Source organism: Equus przewalskii, chromosome 15, assembly GCF_037783145.1.
Source record: "Equus przewalskii isolate Varuska chromosome 15, EquPr2, whole genome shotgun sequence".
NCBI classification, from domain to species: domain Eukaryota; kingdom Metazoa; phylum Chordata; class Mammalia; order Perissodactyla; family Equidae; genus Equus; species Equus przewalskii.
In genome coordinates, this window is record NC_091845.1 from 77,658,618 (window position 1) to 77,672,000 (window position 13,383).

General features: G+C 39.0%; 1 protein-coding gene across 38 annotated transcripts in view; it reads right to left on the reverse strand.

Moving 5' to 3' along the window:
* Window positions 1-13,383, reverse strand: part of TFDP2 (transcription factor Dp-2) — a 179,184-nt gene that overhangs the window by 16,204 nt on the left and 149,597 nt on the right. For 20 of the 38 annotated variants that reach the window (XM_070576224.1, XM_070576218.1, XM_070576216.1 and 17 more), the window contains 3 exons: window positions 13,212-13,374; window positions 7,048-7,191; window positions 3,475-3,543 (listed from right to left, as the gene is read on the reverse strand). In XM_070576224.1, the coding sequence (XP_070432325.1) occupies window positions 3,475-3,543; window positions 7,048-7,191; window positions 13,212-13,374 (376 nt within the window). Of the gene's footprint in view, window positions 1-3,474; window positions 3,544-7,047; window positions 7,195-13,211; window positions 13,375-13,383 lie in introns of all 38 variants that reach the window. The other 18 variants (XM_070576221.1, XM_070576217.1, XM_070576215.1 and 15 more) reach the window with 1 other exon arrangement.

The window sequence follows — 13,383 nt, forward strand, 5'->3', positions numbered from 1 at the left end:
CAAAGACAATGACCGCCCCTCCTTCTACTAAGGCAAAAGTATCCTAGAATTCCATAGCCATAAAGACCGTACGCAGTTCAAGTTTTTCATCTGCTCATGAAACAGATACTGGTTTTTAAAGCTCCTGAAGTCAGACCCCTCATTCTCTTTCATCAGCTTGTTCCACCCTCTCACCCAGTGGTGATGGAGCTATTTTCTGTATTTTAGCAATCTTCCCCCATGATTGTTTATTTTAGGTTCTGGGCCTTAACTAGAGTTTGATAAACATTATTATCATCTTAAAATGGCTGGGTGCTACCTCCCTAGAAAGTGAACGTTTACGCTTAGAATGCACAAAACAGAAAGGACACCAATTTATTCTAGCCCTAACAGTATGTCCGAAAGTCATTACCCCATATCAATCACTGTCAAAAAACGATCACTATCAATACTTAAATACTACTATCAAACTTTAAGTTAAATTTCTTCATTATTTTCTGCTGCTAAAGAACTAAGGCTGTCTTTCATTGCTTAGTTCACTTCACAGAGGGGAAAAATATGCTGAAACTGTACAACTGAGAAAAAGAATGAATATTTGAATTCTTCTGCTTACGTTCTCTACCCTCCCACTGGAAAAAGCATCTGGGGAGAAGCTCCCTACTTTGCCCAGCTTTGTGGCCCTAGCACCACGGGAGGGCCTCAGTGTGGGGGGATATAAACAATGATGAGTTCTTTATATACTTATGATTCACTGTTTAATATCATGTACGTTTAACAGCATCAAAGATTTTTCAGGTGAAGAGAGCAGTAATAACATACTAACGTTATTTTGATAGCAAAAAAAAAAATCACCTCCCATTTGTTTTGGATTAATTTCCTTATTTGCTGCCCTTTGAATGATTTCCTTCAGGCTTTGTTCTTTTTCAGGCTCACTAATATCTATTTCAGAGGCTAAACAGCTCCGGGTGAGTTCAGACATCCATTTGGCTGTGCATCAGCAGCTCTGGGAAAGCCTCAAGGGCTGGAAGGGACAAGTGGACAGGCAAAAGCAGGGTATCTGCATTATCTATGGGTGTAATCTACTCACATCATTCCTCCCCTAGCTACCAAGAGGGGCGGCAGCACCTAAGTAAAACTTACCTGCGTCCTGTGATGTCAGTGAGTCGTGACATTAACTTGTTAAATTAAGCTAGCTTAACCATGGCAAATTATCAGTGTTCAGGAACAACTTGTTTGACTTTCTGTGACAACTTCATAAATGTTATTTGATGAAAGAAAGAAAAACGAAACACTGCGAGGATAAGCTGTGAGTCACCAGAAGACCATTAAGTCGCCGTTTTCAGTTAGACTTGGAGTTTCTTTTTAATGTTTGGAGAGACCTGCTCTTACGCATGTTGACAGCTAGGCTGCCCCTCAGTTGCAATCTTCTATAAATATTTGGCTTGAGAGACAGTAGAGGAAAAGAAATTTAGGACTTAAAAAAATATAACGTTCCTCGTATAAAGATACGCAGGAAAAAAATATTTAGCTTCATTCTTTGTTTTGGCCATCTAGAGAGGGAAAGTCCCGCACGTATGAGGGCCACCTTGCCCAGCACCGTTCTTTCTGATGAACAAGCAGATAATGACAGGCTTACTGATAAACCGGTTCTTTAAAATAACAAGTGCCAAAAATTAAGCTCCAAAATGCTTGGTGAAGGTTTTGAGGAAATCTAGGGAAGGCCAGCACACAGCTAAGGGACGGTGAGCTGGAGGGAAATACTGCAGACCCCTGTGCAGGGACAGAGCCAGGAGAAGAGGCGGCTGGCAGAATGAGGTGACAGCGTAGGAGGGAGAGGCGAGGGCCTGGCAGGCCAGTCTATGAGAAGGCAGGACTCCACAGGAAGGAGCACAGGACTGCTGTCAGCTTCCAGGTTTTTTTAAGCTGCAGAACACTTCATATCAAATCTCATTTAGGAGTCCAATATGAAAAATACATAAAAAGCCTGCTCCAGCGGTAACTCCTCAGGCAGGTCCCACAGGGTTCAGCGTGAAAAGCACACAGGGCACAGTAAGAAAGAAGGACACGGCCTCATCAGGAGGGAACCTCATCCTGGGGCTTCCCATGTGCGGTAAGCCTCTGCTCCACCTGCCGCACGCCCCTGCCCGGGCTCTGCTTCCTCCCTGCTTCCTTCTCAGACCGACCCACATCTCTGAAGGGCAGGCCCTCTTCCTCAGCCTCCCTGATTCATACATGAATGTGAAAGAAAAACAGAAGCAACCAGAAAGTGAAAAATAAAAACCTGGAGTATTTAACATATTCTGCTCACTAAATAAAGTGAGCTATTTTAGAAAAAGACCTGTCTACCATATTCGGTAACTTATTGCTACCTTTACTTCTAAAAAGTGCATTACACCCAAAATTAAACAGGACCCACAGTTGTGCAAATGAGAGTGGATTTTATGATGGACTGAAAGAGTTTCATATAAAGGACAATTTGCTGATGAAAGCAAAAGCAAAAAGATGCTCTGGCTCATTTTACAGAGTTTCTCTGGATTAAAAATGGCCCCATGTACTGCTCAAAGCGAACTTTTACACCAAGTGCAATTACCAAGAATAGGAAAAAGGTCTGTCTACCCTATGATTTTACACCACATGATTTCATACAAGGGCTCTGTTATATTTTTAAAAATCATCCAAATTCTAGGCAATTATCCAAAAAAGTATAAATATAGGGATCCTTATTACACCATAAAATTTAATTTTCCTAAATAGAAATGCATTTTAAGTTGTGGTATTTCTACAAATCTTAGTGAATCACTTCATATTATTCTGTCATTTACAGACAATAACTGCTAAAGGTGTTACAGACAATACGTATTACAGGCGGGTGGGTTTGTTTTACTCAAAGCGCCTAAAATTCAACTAGCCTTACTTTTTTTTTTAAAGATTTTACTTTTCCTTTTTCTCCCCAAAGCCCCCCGGTACATAGTTGTGTATTTTTAGTTGTGGGTCCTTCTAGTTACGGCATGTGGGATGCCCCCTCAGTGTGGCCTGATGAGCAGCGCCATGACCACACCCAGGATTTAGAACAGGCGAAACCCTGGGCCGCCGAAACGGAGCGCGAGAACTTAACCAGTCGGCCACGGGGTCGGCCCCTAGCCTTACTTCTTGATATTCCAAATTAGGGATAAAATAAACATACACAAAAAGACTCCTGGCAGTTTCTGTTCAGAATAAGAAGAAGTGTCCACAGTAAATTGTTGCATAATCTAAGTCACACACATGGCGGGTGAACTGCCGGGGGGCCCAGATGATGGCGAAATATGGAACCATCTTAAAGGCAGACCACATGGATGGCAATGAGTCTGGATGTCAGGGAGCCTACCCTAGCATGGTCCCACCAGACACTACTCAAAGGCACCCAAAGTAGAGACACTGATCCTTTTAAAAGCAAGTGGGCAGAGAAGCAGAATACAGGTGGGGAAGGTAATGAAGCCATCCCAGCATCTTTACCTGCAGGAGAAGTTCTTGCAGCTGGGCCCGTTTCTGCTTTATCCGTTCTATCCGCCTCTGCTTCTCTATCTTTAAAACACAGGTTACAAAATAACATGAACATATGTAGAGCATAAAGTACTGCTTACTTTTCAGGTCCGAATTCTGAGATATCAGGAATTTTCCTTAGAAAAACTCAATCCATTTTAACTACCAACATCAGTAAAGCCAAATCACACCTTTGTGGGGCTGGGGGTTGGGGTAATAAGCAAGCAGGCAAGACAGTAGAATCGTGGCAACTGTTACCAGTAATGAAATTCACCCACTTAATAACTACTTGGTATGCAGCACCTGTCGCTACTTATTACTCAATTCTAATCAGAGTAAGAGCTAACACTCAGTGAATACTCACTCCACGTGCCAGCACTCAGCACTTTACACAGTGTCTTAACTTATCTGCACAAAACCTTACGAGGTCAGTACTGTTACCCATTTGGCACGTAAGGAAATGGAGACGTAAAGGGTTAAATAAACCACTGTCCAAGGTCACACAGCTAGTGAGTGGCAAGAGCCAGGACATGAACCGAAGCCATATGGTTCCAGAGACCTTATTATTTATTTATTTTTTTTTTTAAGGAAGATTAGCCCTGAGCTAACTGCTGCCAATCCTCCTCTTTTTGCTGAGGAAGACTGGCCCTGAGGTAACATCCTTCCTCTACTTTTTTTTTTAAAGATTTTATTTTTTCTTTTTCTCCCCAAAGCCCCCCTGGTACATAGTTGTGTTTTTTGTTGTTGTTGTGGGTCCTTCCAATTGTGGCATGTGGGACGCCGCCCTAGCGTGGCCCAATGAGCAGTGCCATGTCTGCGCCCAGGATTCGAACCGGCAAAACCCTGGGCTGCTTAAGCAGAACGCGCGAACCTAGCCACTCGGCCATGAGGCCGGCCCCCATCGTCCTCTACTTTTATACATGGAACACCTACCATTGCATGGCTTTTGCCAAGCAGTGCCATGTCCGCACCCGGGATCCCAACCAGCGACCCCAGGCCCCCGAGAAGCGGAACGTGCGAACTTAACCACTGCACCACCGGGCCGGCCCCCCAGAGACCCTATTACTAATTACTCTGTTGTATTACACCCCCTCCCACCCCTGCAAGAAAGAGGTAAGATCTCATTTAAGATCTCAATTTAACTGACTTTTACAAGGGCACAGCTGCTAATACAGATAGCCTACGTAGTCAGTACACAATTCACTTGCAGTAAGAAACATGCTTCTAGGACAAATTTCTCAGCTTCAAACAATTATTATTTTCCTCTTACAACTACCTAGGAAACAGATACTAGGATACGAATTTCCTTGTAGATGAGTTCCTTACTGTTTCTTTGGGCAAAAGTCAATGACATCAAATAAGACATTTTTCTTGTCTATTCCAACAGTATTTCCTTCTTTTTTCAGGAAGATCAGTCCTGAGCTAACTGCTGCCAATCCTCCTCTTTTTGCTGAGGAAGACTGGCCCTGAGCTAACATCTGTGCCCATCTTCCTCTGCTTTATATGTGGGACGCCTGCCACAGCATGGCTTGATGAGCAGCACCATGTCCGCACCCAGGATCCGAACCAGTGAACCCCAGGCCACCGAAGTGAAATGTGCAAACTTAACCGCTGTGCCACTGGGCTGGCTCCACCAACAGTATTTCTTACTTGCTCCCCAGCCACTCTAATCTGCACCAGGAGTTTCCTCTCATTGTTCCTTTAATCACTACCACACTTTAATCCTGAACTACTCAGGATTCACTGTAGAACCTGTGTGGCCTTCTACATTTGAAAAGACGTTGTAGGAGTTTCCCCTGCATCTGAAGCTGTGATGGCCAAGCCCTTCCTGCCCCTCATGCCCCAAATCCAACCAAGTTGTACTGATCCCACCTCAGAACACTTCTCCAACTTCACTGCCAACTGCGTTAGCTCAGACCACCTTCAATCCACCTGCTCAACTTCCCTCCTCACCTTCCTGTCAGTTCAACTTCCCCCTCACTGGCAGAGTGATCCTTTAGAACACATCCTATCAGCTGTCTTCTTCCTAACTCTTCAACAGCTTCTCACTGTTTATAGGATCAGGTCCCAACTGCTGAGCACTTAGAAAACCACCTGGTGAACTCGTCCTCCTCCCTCACAGCTGAGCACAGGGATTTTTTTCTTGGTAAAGCCCTCCCTTCTCTCCCTTTCCAGAGAATCTGTACACGCTTCTTTCACAGGAACAATCACATTTTTGGTTACATCTTTTACATTTCTCCTCTCCTCAATTAAAATGAAAGCTCTTCAGGGTCAGACATTTTTGTCTGGTATAATCATTGGTTAAGTACATGGTAGATGCTAATAGATTTTTGCTTATTGAGTCTGTGTTACCAGCTTAATATTTCTGGCAACTAAATGATCCTCAGATTCCACTGTATCAGAAGGAAAGGAGGACACTTCCACTGCAGTACATGAGCAATGTTATTCCGTAACTTCTGATGAACGTCTGGTTTCTCCCTCCATCCACAAGTATAATAATACCAAATTAACTTTTGATTTGCTGGGGTGGGGGGAGAACTGAGAAAAACATGAACTCAACCATATTTATCTCTATAAGCTATATTTAACCTCAGTTTATTACATTTATGGCCATGACAGTAAAATTACGTCAAACCAATTAAGAAACAATGTCAGGGCACATGCTCATTTAGGAAAGGTTTTCTATAATGATTAAAGTAACAGAATAAAAAATGCACACATCATCCTAAAATTCACGTAAGCTGAACATTCTATCGATTTTGACAAAGACACAAATGAAATACCATTCTGTTGCCACTGATTCTAGAGTCAAAGGGAAAAGTTTAAATACAAGAAATAAACAGCCAGCTTTATCCATTTTCTGTGGGAAGGGATGCATCAGCAACCATTTCATCAAATAAGATATCATTTCTATTACATGAGTCACCAAAAATTTACTAGCAGAGTGCTCAGAATTAAATTAGAATAAAACAAAGATCTTCTCTAAGAGACAGTAAAAATCAAGTCATTTAATTTCTATGTCCCTTAGTTTCATCAGGACATCAACTAGACTACACCTGTCTAAAAGCTCCTTCCAGTTCCAAAAAAAGAAGGAAATAGTGTTTGTCATTCTTTTAACATATACCACTTTTAACATATTCTTTTAACAACTACCACTAATATATTCAATCTGAGCCCTGTGGTAGAGGGGAAAGATGGGAGACGGGAGTAAATATAAGCACATTAATTTCTTTTTTCTTCCATAATCCACAGATATTGATCTACAGGTGAAAACTCAAGAAACAAAATATTGAAGTTACTTAAAGTTGTAAAGATAACCAATTAACTGTAGAACTACAGACTACAAACCTTCCAAATTATCAGAAAAATAACAGCAGTTCATTGATCAAGTATATATGAATAATTAGGGATATTTTAATACTATGTGATCAAGTACACATGAACAATTACGGATATTTTAATACTATGTGACTGTATTTCTAAATTAAAATGCCTCTGATGTAAAATAAAGCAAATACTGTCTATAAACAGATTTTCGTCACTTACCTCCAGGTTTTGACATTCCTGAGCAGAATTCGTGGGCAGGCCAATCCACTTAATTTCCTTTTTTTCCTTTGAAATTATGTTCATTGCCATTAGCACATTTAAAGCATCATAAACTCTTCGCCTAATGTTCTTCTGGTCATAAGCCTGCTAAAAAAATATTTTTATTGAGTAATAAATTTTAAGGGTTAAGATATAGTCACAGGATATTAAGATATTTAATTAATAATATTATTATAATTTCTTCAAAGTGCTGAAAGAATTCTATATCCAGTGGAAGTATCCTTCAAAAGTAAAGATGAAATAAAGATACTTTCAAATAATCTAAAACATAAAACAATCTAAAAAATAAAAATTATGTTACCACCAGTTCTAAATTAAAAAATACTAACAGGCATTCTTCAGGTACAAGAAAGACGATCTAAGATGGGAGCTTGGAGATGTAGGATGGAATGAAGACCAACTGAAAAGGTAAATCTCAATACTGTTTAAAACAATAATGTCTGTGGAGTCTAGAATAGATAGAGAACTAGATACATGACAACAATAGCATATATATCAGAAAGGGGTAATGGAGTTAAAGTGGGCTAAGGCCTTGCATTGTTTGGGAGGATAACTTTAAAAAGTCAAGAATGCATGTTTTAAGCTGTAAATAAACAGTGCTTCTCAAAATGTGGTCCATGGACTAGCGCTAATCCGCAAACTGTTACTGGTCTACAGTGAAAACACGGCACTTGCACCAAACCTAAGCACACAGATCATTAAACACGCTGTTTAGTTCAGCTGACTCTTTTTTGGTAGCAAGACTTTCTCAATGAAGGAAACTATGTTAACTTAGTTGTGGAAAAGCCCCTTATCTTATTGTGGATGAGCAGTTCCTAAGAACAAAATCCAATCAGTCAAATGCCATGATAAGAAAGGATGGTGGAGAACATCGAATCCATTTAAATATAGAACTAAACTTAAATAAATGGGAAATTTAAGTTATAGAACTGAATATAAATATTAGAAATCCTGACACTGCAGAAATAATGATAATGTAACAACAAATATCAGGAGGAGGCAACAGAGTAGGTCTGCAGACTTCCTCCTCTTGGATATTGGAAGGAGTATGGATTCAAAGCAGATGAACTACGTAATAGTAGAGCTTTGGACATAATATTTATTTATTTGTTTATTTATTTATTTGAGGAAGATTAGCCCTAAGCTAACTACTGCCAATCCTCCTCTTTTTTGCTGAAGAAGCCTGGCCCTGAGCTAACATCCCTGCCCATCTTCCTCCACTTTATATGTGGGACGCCTGCCACAGCATGGCGTGCCAAGTGGTGCCGTGTCCGCACCCGGGATCCGAACTGGCGAACCCTGGGCCGCTGAGAAGCAAAACATGCTCAATTAACCGCTGCGCCATCAGGCCGGCCCCTATATATTTATTTAAAGTCATAAAACAACTATAAAAACATTATTCTTTTAACAACTACCACTAATATATTCAATCTGAGTCCTGTAGTAGAGGGGAAAGATGGAAGAAAGGAGTAAATATAAACATATTAATTTCTTTTTTCCTCCATAATCAACAGATACAGGTCTACAGGTGAAAACTCAAGAAACAAAATATTGAAGTTACTTAAAGTTATAAAGATAACCAATTAACTGTCGAACTACAGACTACAAACCTTCCAAATTATCAGAAAAATAACAGCAGTGAACAAAGAGAACAAAATCCAACCCTTGCTTATATCCAGCGGTGAGGATGGGGGTGATTAGTAAAAATGTATGCTAGATGTTGAAAAGTGCTAAGAATGGCCTCATTATAGTGAGGTCTGAGTGAAAATTAGATGGAGTAGAGAGAGAAACCAAGAGTGTTCCAGGCAAAGGAAACAGCAAGTGCAAGGGCCTGGTAAGCAGTCTGTCTGGCATGTTCACAAAGTGTGTGGCTGGAGTGTAGTAACTGAGGGAGTGCAGGGTGGGAGATAAGACCAGAGAGGCAGTGGTGGGCCAAGTCACAGGGGTTCTTGTAGATCGTTTTGAGAACTCTGACTTCCACTGAGAACCAGAATACCATATACTTTCAAGTGCCCAGAGAATGTTAAAAGAAAAAATAAATCACCATATAATGGCTCACAAGAAAAATCTCAAAGCAATCCAAAAAAATAGAAATAATTAGACCCTCAATCTCTGATCATAGGTGATAAAAGTAAAAATCCATAACAACAAACAAAAATCCCTATCAACTGGAACTATAAGAACTCTTTCTAATGCAATTCTTAGGTAAAAGAGGAAATTATAACCAAATTTACAGAATATCTATAGAATAACATGATATCAGAACCAGGGGATACCACTAAAGCAGCACATAAGAGGAAAAGTCACAGCCATAAAGATTGTCATTCCAAATAAAAATAACAAAAATAAATAACGTACACACCATGGCCTATGGGGTAGAAAAATAACTAAAGTAACTTCAGGAAAGAGAATATTAACTACAGATAAAAACAGAAATTAACTGCAAAACAGGAGGTCACTACAAACACTCCAAGAGATGGTTCTCTGGGAAAAATAATTGCAAATAATTTTGAGAACATGGATGAAATGGAGTATTTTCTACGAAAACATAAAATGCCAAACTGACTCTAAGGCAGACAGAAATCCAGAGCTGACTAGTTACCAAAGAGGAAACGGAGAAAGCACTCTAAGCGCTCCCCGCACCGAGTCACCAAACCACCTGCGGGTTCTACAAAATTTCAGGACAGAAACAGACTCCAACGCTCTTAAACCTGGACGGGAACAAAGAGAAAGAGAGAAAGAAAGCCTCTAAATTCATTTCATGAAGCCAGCACAATGCTACAAATCAAATCTGTGAAGAAGGCCAAAAAAACCCCAAAAAACAAAAACGCTACCAATCTCATTTATGACTATCAGTGTAAAAATCTTACATTTTCAGGAAACTATCGAGAATTTGATTAAATTAAACATCCATTTCGGATTTTTTTAATTAAGAAAAAAGAAATGCTCATTAAAAAACAATCAAGTTATGCAAAGAGAAAGAGAACTCAAGAATACAATCCCATTTACAATTGCAACAAAAAGAATGAAATGTTTAGGAATAAATATAACCAAGGAGGTGAAAGACCTATAGAATGAAAACTGTAAGACATTACTAAAAGAAATCAAGAATGACATAAAGAAATGGAAAGATATTCCAGGTACATGGATTGGAAGAATAAACATAGTTAATACGTCCATACTACCTAAAGCAATCTACAGATTCAACGCAATCCCAATCAGAATCCCAATGATATTCTTCACAGAAATAGAACAAAGAATCCTAAAATTCATATGGGGCAACAAAAGACCCTGAATAGCTAAAGCAATCCTGAGAAAAAAGAACAAAGGTGGAGGCATCACAATCATGACTTCAAAATATACTACAAAGCTATTGTAACCAAAACAGCATGGTACTGATACAAAAACAGACACACGGATCAATGGAAAAGAACTGAAAGCTCAGAAATAAAACCACACATTTATAGACAGCAAATCTTCAACAAAGGAGCCAAGAACATACAATGGAGAAAGAAAAGTCTCTTTAATAGACGGTGTTGGGAAAACTGGACAGCCACATGCAAAAGAATGAAAGTAGACTGTTATCATTTGCCATACACAAAAATTAACTCACAACAGATCAAAGACTTGAAGGTAAGATGTGAAACCATAAAACTCCTAGAAGAAAATATAGGCAGTACACTCTTTGACATTGGTCTTAGAAGCATCTTTTTGAGTACCATGTCTACTCAGGAAAGGGAAACAAAAGAAAAAATAAACAAATGGGACTTCATCAGACTAAAGAGCTTCTGTAAGGCAAAGGAAACCAGGAACAAAACAAAAAGACAATGCATCAACTGGGAGAAAATATTTGCAAATCATGTATCTAACAAGGATTAATCTCCAAAATATACAAAGAACTCACAGAACTCAACAACCAAAAAACAACCAACCCGATCAAAAAACAGGGAGAGGATATGAACAGACATTTTTCCAAAGAAGATATACAGATGGCCAATAAGCACATGAAAACATGTTCAACATCACTAATCATCAAGGAAATGCAAATCAAAACTACACTGAGATATCACCTTACACCCATTAGAATGGCTATAATCATCAGGACAAAAAATAAATATTGGAGAGGATGTAGAGAAAAGGGAACCCTAATACACTGCTGGTAGGAATGCAAACTGGTGCAGCCACTATGGAAAACAGTATGGACATTTCTCAAAAAATTAAAAATAGAAATACCATAGACCCAGCTATCCCACTACTGGGTATTTATCCAAAGAATTTGAAATCAACAATTCAAAGAGACTTACGCAGCCCTATGTTCACTGCAGCATTTTTCACAATAGCCAAGATGTGGAAGCAACCCAAGTGCCCATCGACTGATGAACGGATAAAGATGATGTGGTATATGTATACAATGAAATACTACTCAGCCATAAAAGAGACAAAATCGTGCCATTTGCAACAACATGGATGGACCTTGAGAGTATTATGTTAAGCAAAATAAGCCAGACAGAGAAAGACAAACACCACATGATTTCACTCATACATGGAAGATAAACACATGGACAAAGACAACAGATCAGTGGTTACCAGAGGGGAAGGGGGATTGGGAGAGGGCATAAGGGGTAAAGAGGCACATATATATGGTGACTGACAAATAATAATGTACAACTGAAATTTCATAGTGTTATAAACTATTCTGACCTCAATAAAATTTTTTAAAAAATCAAGTTATGGTTGCTATCATCTCAAAATAAAACCTTTATCATAATTAAGGTTGAAATACTATAAATATTTCCAGTAAGGTCAAGAATTAATGACTCAATATGACTAGAGTTACTATTATTATTTAATATTGTTGTGGAGTACGTATAGTATGATTACATTTAAATAACACGGAAACTGATGTATAATGATAAAAAAAACAAATCAGCAGTTGCCTGGCAATAGAGGGAGAGAAAGGGATAGATTACAAAAGGCAGGAAGAGCTGTTTGGGAATGATGGAAATGTTCTGAATCTTGATTATGGTGTTGGATCCACAGGTGCACATAACTATCAAAACTCATCAAATTTTATACTTGAAATGAATACATCATATTTTATGTAAACTATTCAACAATAAAGAAACAATAATTTAATAATTTAATTGTACACTTAAGACACATGTTTCCTTCCCTATATGCAATTTTATCTCTACAAAAAAAGACGATTTATATACGCTAAAAAAGAGGGGCCAGCCCAGTGGCGCAGCGGTTAAGTTCGCACGTTCCACTTTGGCAGCCTGCGGTTTGCCAGTTTGGATCCCGGGTGCAGACATGGCACGACTTGGCAAGCCATGCCATGGAAGGCATCCCACATAAAATAGAGGAAGATGGGCAGGGATGTTAGCTCAGGGCCAGTCTTCCTCAGAAAAAGGAGGATTGGTGGCAGATGTTAGCTCAGGGCTAACCTTCCGCAAAAAAAAAAAAAAAAAGAATCTCCAAGATACTTTAAGAAAATAAAATTAAGAACACAGCATGCAAAGCAAAATCACATTTGAGCTTAAAATAAAAAAGCAAATAAATTTTATTGTGTGTATGCATAAAGAATTTCTGGAATGATACTCAAGAATCTGATAATAGTGGATATGGCCTTTGGGGAGGTAGATTAGGGTCTGCATAGAAGGGAGATAGTTTAAATACATACTCTTTGATACAAGTGAATTTTTTATAAACATATTCATGTATTATCTTTTTAATTAAAAACAAAATAAAATTCTCTTAGACTTAGACATAGAAGGAACATTAAAAGATTCAGAAATGTATCCAAAGTCATGCAAACATAAAAAGTATGTTAAAAAAAGTATGTTCTTTCAATAGCCCCCAAAATTATATTTTTAAAATACCTGTTCATCTTTATGTTTAAATAAATAATAAAAGAATCCTTTCCAAAACAAAACAAAAAATCAACAACAAAATTCTCCAGCAGACAATCTGAAACTCTCAAGTAAAGGAGAAGCTGGGCATTCCCTAGTACGTCTGAGTCCTGAGACTGACGACAGAGAACTTGAAGGGCCACACTGCTGCATCACTCACGCTAGTCCACGCCCAGCGCGTGATCCACCTACCGAATCAGCTGCCAAATGGTTATTCGAATTGGTGAACTCCGATACCAGCTCATCAGCTACTTCATTATATGACGTTGTACCTTTCCGCTGAACTTTCTCACACACTTTCATTGAAAAATGTCTCAAGCCTTTTCCATTTTTATCTCCTTTTTTGCTTCTTTTACTAAAAGAG